Source organism: Anomaloglossus baeobatrachus, chromosome 2 (assembly GCF_048569485.1).
Source record: "Anomaloglossus baeobatrachus isolate aAnoBae1 chromosome 2, aAnoBae1.hap1, whole genome shotgun sequence".
Classification (NCBI taxonomy): Eukaryota; Metazoa; Chordata; class Amphibia; order Anura; family Aromobatidae; genus Anomaloglossus; species Anomaloglossus baeobatrachus.
Genome location: NC_134354.1, coordinates 670,752,088 through 670,764,359, shown reverse-complemented (window position 1 = coordinate 670,764,359; position 12,272 = coordinate 670,752,088). Strand labels below are relative to the sequence as shown.

Genomic DNA, 12,272 nt, shown 5'->3' with positions numbered 1-12,272 from the left:
CTAGAGCAGCCTTATCGGGGGGGGAAGACCGCTCCACTGCTGCCAATCGTGACTCCAACTGCTGCACATAACGCAGCAACTGCTGCTGCTCTTCCGCCATAGCCAGACCTTTGGCACGACCGTAATGTTACGAGGGGGACCCGGGGAAGCGTGCCAAGATGGGAAATGGACAGCTTCCGCCGGTCAAGGTCCACTGTGCGGTGTAAGGGACCGCTGCTATGGTCAGGAAAGAGTGAGCAGGTTGCTACTAGTGATCATCTGGAATGTCACAGACGATCTATGTACACCGGTCCGCCCTAACCCGTGAGGGTTGTATGGCTCGGGCCTCCTCGTTCGGTGTACTTGTTGCACGGGGACGCACAGAGGTGCCTACGCACGTATGCCAGCGGGAGTCACAGGAATATGGCACGAGGGTAGCACAGAGGTGCCCACGCACGTGTGCTTCAGTAATAGGTGAGTCCGACAGAGACTCTAGGAGCTCACCTGGGACAGGAACACAGCCTGCTAAACAGAATACTGCCAGAGCAGCAAGGCAGGGGCAAGACCTGCAAACCAGGTGCTGCCTAAGCAGCAAGGGCAAAGCCCACAAAAGACAATGACGTCTGTACAGTGACGTGGCAGCACGCTGCCAGACATCCAAACATAGCAGGATGGTCACGCGCCGCCATGAAGGCGGGAGTAGCTTTTAAGGAGGCGTAGCTCCTCCCAAGGGCGGGCGCGAGACGGACGTGATGCAATCAGGATTCGTGACGTCCTGGCCCGGCCAGTCAGGATTCAGCACATCACCAGCCTCGTCATCGGGCCGTGTAATATCAGTGAGCGATTCAGAAGACGTCACGTGGGGCACATGCTCATCTTCCTGCCTCTGGGTCATAAAGGCGGGATCCTCGGTTTCACAATGTGCAGAGATAAGGGAAGTCCTGCTTCTTCCCTGAGCATCCATCCTTTGCACACTGTGCAACCTCTCAGACCCTCTGTGATGCTGAGCAGGAGGGCACATGGCAGGCAAGGGATGGGAGACCGCTTCATTCCTTGCAAAGGGAGAACCACTAGGTGTCACCCTTCTGCTGTGTCTGTGAGCAGGCATCTCCTGCAGACCGTGCAGTCTCCTAGACCTTCGGCACTGCTGAGCAGAAGGGCTTGTGGCAGACAAGCAATGGGAGACTACCTCATTCCTTGCAACTGGAGGGCCATGAGGTGTAACACTCTGCTATACATCTTCTCTCAGCACCCAGCTTTCCCATGCTCTGCTATACATCTTTCTCTCCGCACCCAGCTTTCCCATGCTCTGATGTGCATATAGCAGAGCATGGGGAAGCTGGGTGCCAATGACAAGATGGATATCAGAACATAGGGAAGCTGAGGGAAAGAGCCAAGTGTCAGTATCATTATCCCATACCCCAAGTGTTGGTGTATGTGGAGGGGGGGCCCTGGTCTGAACTTTGCACCAGGGCCCATCAAACTCTAGTTACGCCACTGACATGTACTATACATTTATGACATATTAGGTAGATATGTCAGAAATATACAAGACAGGAATACTCCTATAATAAATGTGGCATATGACATGTATAAAACCTTTAGCACAGAAAAGTGGATCAGCTGTCCGCAGGAAACAACCAGCAATGCTCCACTTTTTGTGTATACTAGAATTTTACACGAAGCCTTCTTATGTCTGCCAACAGCAATCAGGTCATAGCAAATAATTACTGAATCTGTCTCATTTTCCCTGCAGCTGAACCATGACCTATATGAAGTTATGAGTAAGCTAGAGAAACAACATTCCAGCAAAGTCTTTGTTGTGAAAGGAGTGAAAAGGTATGTTTTGTTTACATAATATGACACGTAAAATTATCACACTTGAACTTAAAGTTAGTGTGACCAAATAAAGATGAACATTGCCTTCAAGGGACTCTCCAGGTTTTCTCTCACTAAGACTCACTTAGCTTAGTATACATGCAGTAATTCCCTGATGTTCCGCTATTATAACTGGTGGTTTAGTAATATGTGCATTTTTTAATTACTCTGCCTTGGATATAATATTAATCACCTCTGAGTCTGTAAAATATTTATACACCGCATCCAATCAAACATGTGAAATAGGACGCTGCAGCAGTTTGAACCAATCATCATGCAGGAACTTAATCTCTGACTACGGCCGGAGTCACACTAGCGTATGACTCGCATGAGTGCAATGTGAGATAATCTCGCAATGGCCTAGAATCAATGTTAATCAATGAGGCAGCTCCGATCTGCGTTTTTTTTTCTCAGCTCCAATCGGACTGAGGAAAAAATGCAGCATGCTGCCATTGCAAGGGTATCTCACGTGAGAGTTGCAATGAAAGTCTATGGGTGTGAGAAAAAAACGGATGTTACACGGACAGCACAAGGACTATCCTAGCGACATCCGTTTTTATGGATACAATTCTATCGTGTAGCAGAGAACACTGTAAATGCTCCTCTACATGACTGTAAAAGAGTAACAGCTGCTGAGAAAAAAAACAGATTGCACACTGACAGCACATAAATGACAAGTGAGAAAAAATCGTCCTCCGATTTTTCATATGCAAGTGTGACTCCCTACCTTAGACTATCTGCAAGCACTGTATTTAAACTGTAGGCACAGATCACAGCTGCTATAACCTAATGAAACTGAGATAAAAAAAAATAATTAAAGGGGCTCTCCAAGAATGAGATAAAATGGAGTCACTGAGACACGTGATATGATATGAGACATAGAAAACACTAAGTAACTCCAAAAGGAAATTACTAAAATGACACAATGTCATAAAACAAAAATTTTTATTGATACACTTTTCTTAGAAAATGACAATTTTACTTTTGGCACAATAGGACAGTGTAAATCACAAGTGAGTCCCTCCTAACATGGGAGGAGTAGGTGCGGGCGCAATCAGACCATCAGTACAGGTCAAATATTATACAAAGTAACCATATACGTTATATTTATATGGCCTACCATGTGGTCTATGGAACCCCATGGACCAACCTCATATACCCATAGAGTATTCCTGAAATACTTTCACATGGTACAGTCACAGGTACCAAAGTAAAGTAGCACGTGGTCAGCCAGTGTAAGTGTATTCTGGAGAATACCACACTATCAGTTAGTGAATCAGAGGTTTAGTTAGTAGCTAAAGTTTATAACATTCCCTTTAGTGACAAATTCTGCCACCAAAGCATGAATCAGACTGGGGCTGTGAGGGAGGGCATCGCCGCACCACCACGCCTCGACGCGTTTCACTACTGCTTCTTCACCTGCCTCCTGAAGAAGCAGTAGTGAAACGCGTCGAGGCGTGGTGGTTGCGGGTACACTGCCAGTCCATCAGTCAGGTCTGTATACTTGTTTTGGCCTCTATGTAACTTTGTGGTCCAGATCTAGGTTGGACCTTGCTGTTCATGGAACTGATGGGTGAGTGATGAGGTAGGATACCGCCGCTGTGATGCTATTTGGGCAATACATTTTTTGACTTATTGCAGCGGCAATGCCCTCCCTCACAGCCACAGTCTGATTCATGCTTTAGTGGCAAATCACTGCCCGTGGCGCACAACATCGCTAGGAATGGTCACACGTACTTACCTGCCTAGCGACGTTGCTGTGGCCGGCGAACCGCCTCCTTTCTAAGGGGGTGGTTCATGCGGCGTCACAGCGACGTCACTGAGCAGCCGCCCAATAAAAGCGGAGGGGCGGAGATGAGCGGGCGTAACATCTCGCCCACCTCCTTCCTTCCTCATTGCCGGCGGACGCAGGTACGGTGATGTTCCTTGTTCCTGCGGTGTCACACATAGCGATGTGTGCTGCCGCAGGAACGATGAACAAACTGCGTCCTGCAACAGCAACGATAATTGGGATTAGAATGACGCGTCAACGATCAACGATAAGGTAAGTAATTTTGATTGTTCACGGTCATTCGTGTATTTCACACGCAGCGACGTTGCTAACGAGGCCGGATGTCCGTCACGAATTCCGTGACCCCCAACGACATCTCGTTAGCGATGTCGTTGCGTGTAAAGTGGCCTTTAATCCTTGTTCTGTTCCTCCTCTGTCAGTCTGACCACTTTATAACATGCACGGAGATTGCATCCGAATGAAAAAATATTGAAAAGGAAGAAGCTTGAAATAACCCCAATGTGTTCAGCTAAGAATAGATATTCTTCTTCTCATATCAAAGCACTGATCCCAGCCGACTAAGGTATAAAGTTGTCAGTTGAAACAAAGTTCTCAGGAGCTGTAAGTCTTAAAGTGAACCAGTCAGGTGCCATAAGCACCCAGAACCACGAGCAGTTCTGAGTGCATATTGCTAATGATGTTAAAAAGGAAGGTTTTCAGCTTACCTAGAGTGAGTGCCCCAGGACTTCAGAAATGGTGCACGGAAAGCCTCCAGTTCGGCCTGGTCTGATGTGATGGCATCAGGCATACAGGACACCTTACGCGTTGCGGACAACACACATTAAAAAATGTCCTTAGTCATAGGTCTATGACAAAGGACGTTTTTTAATGTGTGTTGTCCGCAACGCGTAAGCTGTCCTGTATGCCTGATGCCATTACATCTTGAGATGACATTTTTTGTAATGTATCAATAAATTTTTTTTTCTATTTTTATACTAAATCTCTGGTGCTGGATCCACTTTTTTCTTTCCTGTTTAACTGCATATTGCTAATCCCTGCCTAACCGTCCCTATATCTAGTAGCATAGATAAAGAGATCTTTAGAAAATGTATCTCTAAAGAGCCTTTATAATATGCTAATAAGGCCAGACTAGTCGCTGGCAATGGCAAGAGTGTTAGTTTCCTTGGCCAGTCGGCCCCGTTAGCATGTTAGCATGCCCCTGTGGGCGTGCTAACATGCTACTGAATGCGGAGCATTAGAGGCATGATCGCTCTCACCTCTGCTGCCACCGCTGGTTTTCGGCTCAGTGCACACAATCAGAACGTCCCCAGACGTTCGTTCATGTGCACTACATCAGTTTGAAGCCAGGACACGTACACCTGGCTTCAGAGTACACATGACTAGCAATCCGGGACTTCTGATCATGCGCACTGAGCCAAAATCCATCGTCGGGCCCAGTGACAGCAGAGAGCAGTGAGATAGACCATCCTCTGACGCTGCGCTTTCATTAGCATGTTAGCACGACCACAGGGGCGTGCTTACATGCTAAGGGGGCCAACTAGCCAAAGGAAGTAACGCCCTTGCGACTAGTCGCTAGCCTCATTAGCATATTATAAAGAATCTTTAGAAATACTTTTTCTAAAGATCTCTTTATCTATGCTACTAGATACAGGGACAGTTAGGCAGGGATTAGCAATATGCACCCAGAACTGCTCGTGGTTCTGGGTGCATACAGGACCTGACAGGTTCCCTTTAAGTCTGTAGCCTGTCCTGACACGTGATTAGGATAGGCTGCGCTGCCGTTTGAATTATATCTGTGACGCCATTTTACTTAATGCTTGGAGAGCTCCAATAAATAGTTAGTACTGAAAAACACTAAAAATCAGGTAAATATCACATATAGGCTTACATGTACATAATTCTGTTAAAGGGAAAAATGAACATAAAAATTTGATATATACCTGCAATCATAGTGCTAGTACGCAGGTAAATAGTATTTTAAACATATGCAGCAGTCTGTATATTGAACAATTCTCTGAATAGTCTCCCAACAGAAACATTTCTGCAACTTGTCTGAGACTTGCTGCTGCACAACTATATCTGACTTTGCTTTTAAAAAAAAATAGCTAAGTTGCCTACAAGTTACAAGGTGACTTGCATGGAAGTCTATGGGAAGTGTGTCGTGTGCGACTTCAGACCAGCTGCAGAAAATCCAACACATTTGGAAACATATGCACCCTTGTATTCCAGGTCGCAATCTGACACTATAGGGCATGATGACGTCCAAGGCTGCAATGTGTCAATGAATGTCAGTGTCAGGGCAACACTTGTCGCCATGAACCCTAGACTTGTTTTATTATTTTAGATCTTCTTGCATGTTTTTTTAGTTCAAGGCCAATTCAGGACTGCTTTAAACATTTAAAATATGTTTGTTTGTTCTACTTTTATTCTATATAGTATCCTAACCTTAATGTACCCAATTCTAATTTTCAGTAAAAGAAATTCTCTGTTGATCTCATCACCAATAAGTTCTTCCAGTTCCTTTTTCATGGCTTCAATAGACCCAGGGACAAGCACACCAGTTAGTAAAAAAGGTTCCTTAGATGGGACATCCGAGATCAATCCAATATCTTTAACTTCAATTGAAACCCAAGACTCCAACACAGATGAAAATACTTCTTCAACCGATGAAGTGACTCAGGAGGAATCTCAGATTATTCCAAATGTTGAACAATTAGAAGAATCAGCAAGTCAGAACACAGAGGAATTTGTACAGAATGATACAGCTACACCTAAAGAACCTGTAGATCTGGAGACTGAAACAGGAAATGACTCAAGTTGTGATCCAAAGGAAAGGGCTCAGAAACATCAAATGGTAATAGATGAAAGGATATCAGAAAATGTAACATCTGAAAATACGAATAACCTTACACACAATACAACTGAAGACAAGATAACCCCTGGTTTTCCAGGCCATTCCACTGAACTAATTAGAGAAGAAGAGGGACAAAAAGGTGCTAATCACAACAAGCTACTGGGCACTGAGGACATAAATCAAAAAAGTATAGGCCATGTACAGGAAAAATATATTGACAGTTTCAAGACTGACTCAGTAGAATCAGAGAATAGAAAGGAAAATTATAATTCAGGAGAAGGTAATAAAGAGGATGCTGAAGACAAAATAAAGAGTGATCAATCCCAGGTTGGAATTGAGGGTATTCGTAAAGAAGAGCCTTCAAAATGTGATAATATATCTGAAATCAATGATTCTGAAGAAGAAAAAAAACATTCGTATGCCTCAAATGACAACCAACCATGTCCAACTGATAAAGGGAAGCAGTATCCAAGTGAGGAACCTTCTTCTGCGGTGTCAAATCCATACCAACCAGGTCTATCCAATGAAGTAAAGATGCCAAGTGAGGAACCCTCTTCTGCCCTACCATGTCAAGCTCATGAGGTAAAGAAGCCAAGTGATGAAGCTTCTGCTGTACCAAATCCATCCCTACCATGTCAATCTCAAGAAGTGAAGAAGCCAAGTGAAGATCCTTCTTCCATGCCAAATATCTACCAACCCTGTACAGCTGATGAAGCGAAGAAGCCAAGTCATGAGCCGTCTTCATCGGTGGCACATTCCTGCACACCATGCCAAATTGATGAAGTGAAGCAAAATATCACTAATGAAACATCTGACAAAATGACTGGGATACTCCAAAGTGAATCAGGTATGTTACATTGTTTCATTACAAGGCAATATCATAAGACCCTCAGTAGTCATACTCAGTTTTAAAGGTTGACAAGTCATGTTGTTTTTTTCAAATAGTTTTTTATTGAACATTTTCAAATATAGACAATATAATGCAGATGCTGAGAATAACAAAAAATTGTAACAAAGGAAAAGAAACAGAAACACCCATGTAGAAAACATAGGGCTGAGTAGAGGGGGACAGGGAACGTAGAGGAAGAAGGTGACAAGTCATGTTTGAGGGGACTTGTACATCTGTAAATGTCAGTAATGATGTAAAACAAATCATAAAGACAATGCAAAATTTCTTTTTTTTTTTGCCATCTCACCAATGAGATTAATAAAAGTTATTCAATCAGTAACCCCCATACAGAATCTCAGAAAATGCACATGTGTCACCCAGGAATAGGGGGTACTCAGATCCGGGCCAAGGGGTCACTTCTGTAGGTATCACGGTGGCGTGACCTGGTCTGTGCTCCCCGGCTCCACAACAAAAAGGGATTAGGTAAGGGAGATTGTCCGTGACGCCACCCGTGGGCTGCGGTGATGAGATGGTGGCACCGCCGCTGCCTCTGGTGATCGTGCCCGGGACTGGTGGTGTGGGGCAGCAAGATGGAATCCCCTCCACGGGTAGGGGAGATGTAGTACCGGGGCCCAATTGGGAGTTGTGGTGGTGGCAGGGATTGCAGGGATCAGGGAACTCACAGTTCGGTTGTCTTGGTGTTGGATGAAGCTAGGCTGATGTGTGTGGTCTTAAAACACAGAGTCCTCTGTAAACCAACTTGCCGGTGACCGGGAGCCTTTTGGAGGGGTGTGCTGGTCCCACACACGGTGCAATGAGCAGGAGCCCGCTTTTGTTGCACTGTACCTTGTAGTCTGCTTAGCTCCTCTGGTTGGAACGGGGGAAGTCCACTTCTCTGCACTATTCCGGGTTGCCGATGCCAGCGGGCCACTACCCTACTCCGGTCCACTTTGGGTCCCCTCCTAGTGCCTGACCTGTTCCCGCAGTCCAGGGGCTCCAACCCCTGACCGCTCTGCAACTTTCTCTGCAGCCCAGGAGACACTTCTGACTGCTCTGATGCTCCCCTCCGACTCACTGAAGTCCTCCCCTGCTGCTCTTTTCAGCTCCTGACTGGGGGGGGAGGGGCGGCTGCTCATATGCACCATGTGGGGGTGTGGGGGTGTAATCCCAAGGAGGAAGCGATTCCTGTACCGTTGGTGGGGGGTACAGTCATCTGTGACTACCTGGTTTTGCCAGGGCGTCACACACAAATTATGAAAAGTCTATAGTAATCACTAGAGATGAGCGAACCCACACTTTACAAAAAAAAAATCAAAGTTTGGGTGCTTTACATATGCAAACCACTCTATCGAGCATCGCTGTGTTCGGGTACGTTTAATGCTCAGCCCAGTGCGATTCGCTTGTTCTGTTTTAATGGCTCACACCCGGGTGCAAAATCATCATTATCGGATGTAGTGTGTACAAAAAATATTAAAAACCCCAACCACCTTCCCCTGGAATTATGTATGGCTGACTCTATGTAGGCAAACAACCAAACTGCGCAATCAGTGACTTCCAATGAGGTTTAGGTCAAGTTCGAGTTCAGAAGAGAACTTTATATCAAGTCTGGCAGACCCCGCAGAACTGAATGTCCATGCGTCCGCTCATCTCTGGTGATCACCATATCCCAAGGGAAAACAAATAAGACACAAATAAAAAAAGGTGCATATAAGTATCCACTTTCAATTTAATTACACAAATTTACTAACAAGTCTTCATGCAATGTCACTTCTTTCAATCATCATTAGGGTGCGGTTCCACTTGCGCATAGCTTCCAATGCGAGAGCATCGGAAGCGATATGCAGATGACCCTCTGCTGCGAGCGTCAGCCGAGGGTCATGCGACAGTAATCTGATCTTGCAATCGGATCACAGCTGCGGAGAAGTGGGGGGAGCACTTTCTCCCCATCTCCTCCACTGCCTGTCTCTGCGTACATCACACTGTGGTCAGATGACCTGTGAGTGCGGTGCAAAGTTTCACACGCTCTCATAGTCTTGTATGGGCGTGCGTGAACCGAGAATCGCTGCCAAACGCAATGTGCTGCAATTCATGACGCAATGGCATGAGAAATCAATCGCAGATGGATACCGCCCCATAGTTTTGCACTGGTGCGAATGCAGTATGATGTTTTATCGGATTGCACTCGTCCGTGCAAAACGCAAGTGGATCCGAACCCAAAGGCTATGTGCGCACGTTGCGTAATTTCATGCATTTACGCTGCATATTGCACTGCAACGTAGACGCATGCGTCCTGCGTCCCCAGCACAATCTATGAAGATTGTGCATAATCCAGCCGCACATTGCATTTGAGAGCGCAGCGATTTGCATGCTGAAATTTTGATCCAAATCGCTGTGCTCAAAAAATTAACATGTCACTTATTTCGTGTGCTTTGGATGCTGCTCCCACTCTGTCTATGGGAGAGGCAGCATCTAGATTGCATGAAATCAGGATCTATTCTGCAGACACACTGCATTCATTACGCAGTGTTTCTGCAGCGATTTGAAGTGCACATGCACTGCCAAATCGCCGCAGATTTTTCAGCATGGACACGACGCAATATGCGCACATAGCCTAAAGGCGGCGTCACACGGGACAATATCTCAGGCGATCGCTTGAGCGATCGCACCTGCCCCCGTCGTTTGTGCGTCTCGGACAATTTCTTGCTCGTGGCGCACAAAGTCGTTTAACCCTGTCACACGTACTTACCTCCCGAGCGACCTCGCTGTGGGTGGCGAACATCCTCTTCCTGAAGGGGGAGGGACGTTCGGCGTCACAGCGACGTCACACAGCCGCCGGCCAATAGGAGCGGAGGGGCGGAGATGAGCGGGACGTAACATCCCGCCCACCTTCTTCCTTCCGCATTGCCCGCCGGACGCAGGTAAGCTGTTGTTTGTCGTTCCCGGGATGTCACACGGAGCGATGTGTGCTGCCTTGGGAACGATGAACAACCAGCGCGCAGAAGGAGGAACGACTTTATGAACATGAACGACGTGTCAACGAGCAACGATAAGGTGAGTATTTTTGCTCGTTCACAGTCGTTCGTAGCTATCACACGCTACGATATCTCTAACGATTCCGGATGTGTGTCACGGAATCCGTGACCCCGACGACATATCGCCCGATATATCGTAGCGTGTGATGGGGCCTTTAGTCTTACTATTTGACTACACTGTGGTAAGGATCCTGCCCACATCATTAGAGAAAACCACAGCACTAAAGGGGGCTTTACACGCTACGATATCGTTAATGTTTTGTCATCGGGGTCAAGTTGTTAGTGACGCACATCCAGCGTCATTAACGATATCGCAGCGTGTGACACTGACCAGCAACCTTAAACGACCTCAAAAATGGTAAAAATCGTTTACCATGGAGAGGTCGTCCCAAACTCAAAAATCGGTAAGGGTTGTTTTTCGTTGTGGTTCGTCGCTCCTGCGGCAGCACACATCGTTGTGTGTGACACCGCAGGAGCAAGGAACTTCTCCTTACCTGCCGCCGGCCACAATGCGGAAGGAAGGAGGTGGGCGGGATGTTACGTCCTGCTCATCTCCGCCCCTCCACTTTGATTGGCCGGCCGCTTAGTGACGTTGCGGTGACGTCACTGTGATGCCGAACGTCCCTTCCCCTTGAAGGAGGGATTGTTCGGCAGTCACAGCGACGCCGCCGACCAGGTAAGTATGTGTGACGCTGCCGTAGCGATAATTTTCGCTACGGCAGCGATCACAAACAATCGCATGTACGACGGGGGCGGGTACTTACACGCTCGCTATCGCTACAAATTGCTAGCAATATCGCTACCGTGTAAAGCCCCCTTAACTTCAATACAAATAGATTGCTTGCATTTATTCTTCATTTAATTGCATCCAGTAGAGATGAAATGTGAAAAGAATAATCAGTCAAAAGAGTCAGCAGAGCTGACAACAATTCACTTATCCCAAAACACAGCAATATTCTGGAATATAAATTAAAATATACATTAAAAATGTAACATAGTAAAAAGCAATAGCTGCTATTTGTTTTATTGTTTTAGTTTATATTCCAGAATATTGATGTGATCACACAGCAGTAACAGGAGTACTGTGGCTCATATAATTGGAAAGCATGCTATATGTTTTATTTCTTTATATTTTCTTTTATCCTATGCAGGCGCTAAAGACCAAATGATAACTCAGCTGTAAATTCAGATGCCAAATGCAGAGAGCAGTAGCCGATGTTGGTGCCAGTTACTTCAAAAATTGGTCCCAACTCCTGCGTTTATACAGCGTACCACCTCATCTTTCAGTCTGTGGGTATTGCTTATTGGTTATTGCTTGCTTATTTGGATCTATGATCTACATTCATGTTATCCGCTTATATTGTTTACTATTTTCTTGTATTCATTTTTATCATTTTTATGTGATATGACTATGCACCTTGTATAATGAACTTACTATTAAAAAAAACTGTTACAAACAAGTTGGATGTAAATTTCTCTGGACAATAAAAACATATCTGAGTGCTAATAAGCAGATTAAGTGAAATGTCTACAATAAACTGCAGTGGACCTTGAGCTATATTCACATGTATCAGGTTCCTTCTCACCACTGTCATGTGGTTCCCAGAAAAGGGCAATATGTTTTATTATTTTCAGAAAATCTGAAACTCATTTGAACCTATCAGGTTATATTAGTTTGCATCCCACTCATTATAGCTTCTTCAGGCAGACCTTTACAGTGTCATTTTAGGATTATAGTGCTATGATCCATGAAAAAGAGGGGAGTCCTACATATATTCAAGTCTCATTCAGATGTTAGTGACTTCTCTTTTGCAAAAAAGGATCAATTTTGATAAATATTTTAGATCA

General features: G+C 45.5%; 1 protein-coding gene across 1 annotated transcript in view; it reads left to right on the top strand.

Annotated features, from left to right (window-relative positions):
• The window catches only part of BIN2 (bridging integrator 2), a 100,915-nt gene extending 88,850 nt beyond the window's left edge, over positions 1-12,065 (top strand). The window contains exons 9-11 of the mRNA XM_075334490.1: positions 1,736-1,818; positions 6,122-7,350; positions 11,576-12,065. Of these exons, the coding sequence (XP_075190605.1) occupies positions 1,736-1,818; positions 6,122-7,350; positions 11,576-11,607 (1,344 nt within the window). The 3' untranslated portion in view covers positions 11,608-12,065. The remainder of the gene's footprint in view (positions 1-1,735; positions 1,819-6,121; positions 7,351-11,575) is intronic.
• Positions 12,066-12,272: the final 207 nt, after the last annotated feature.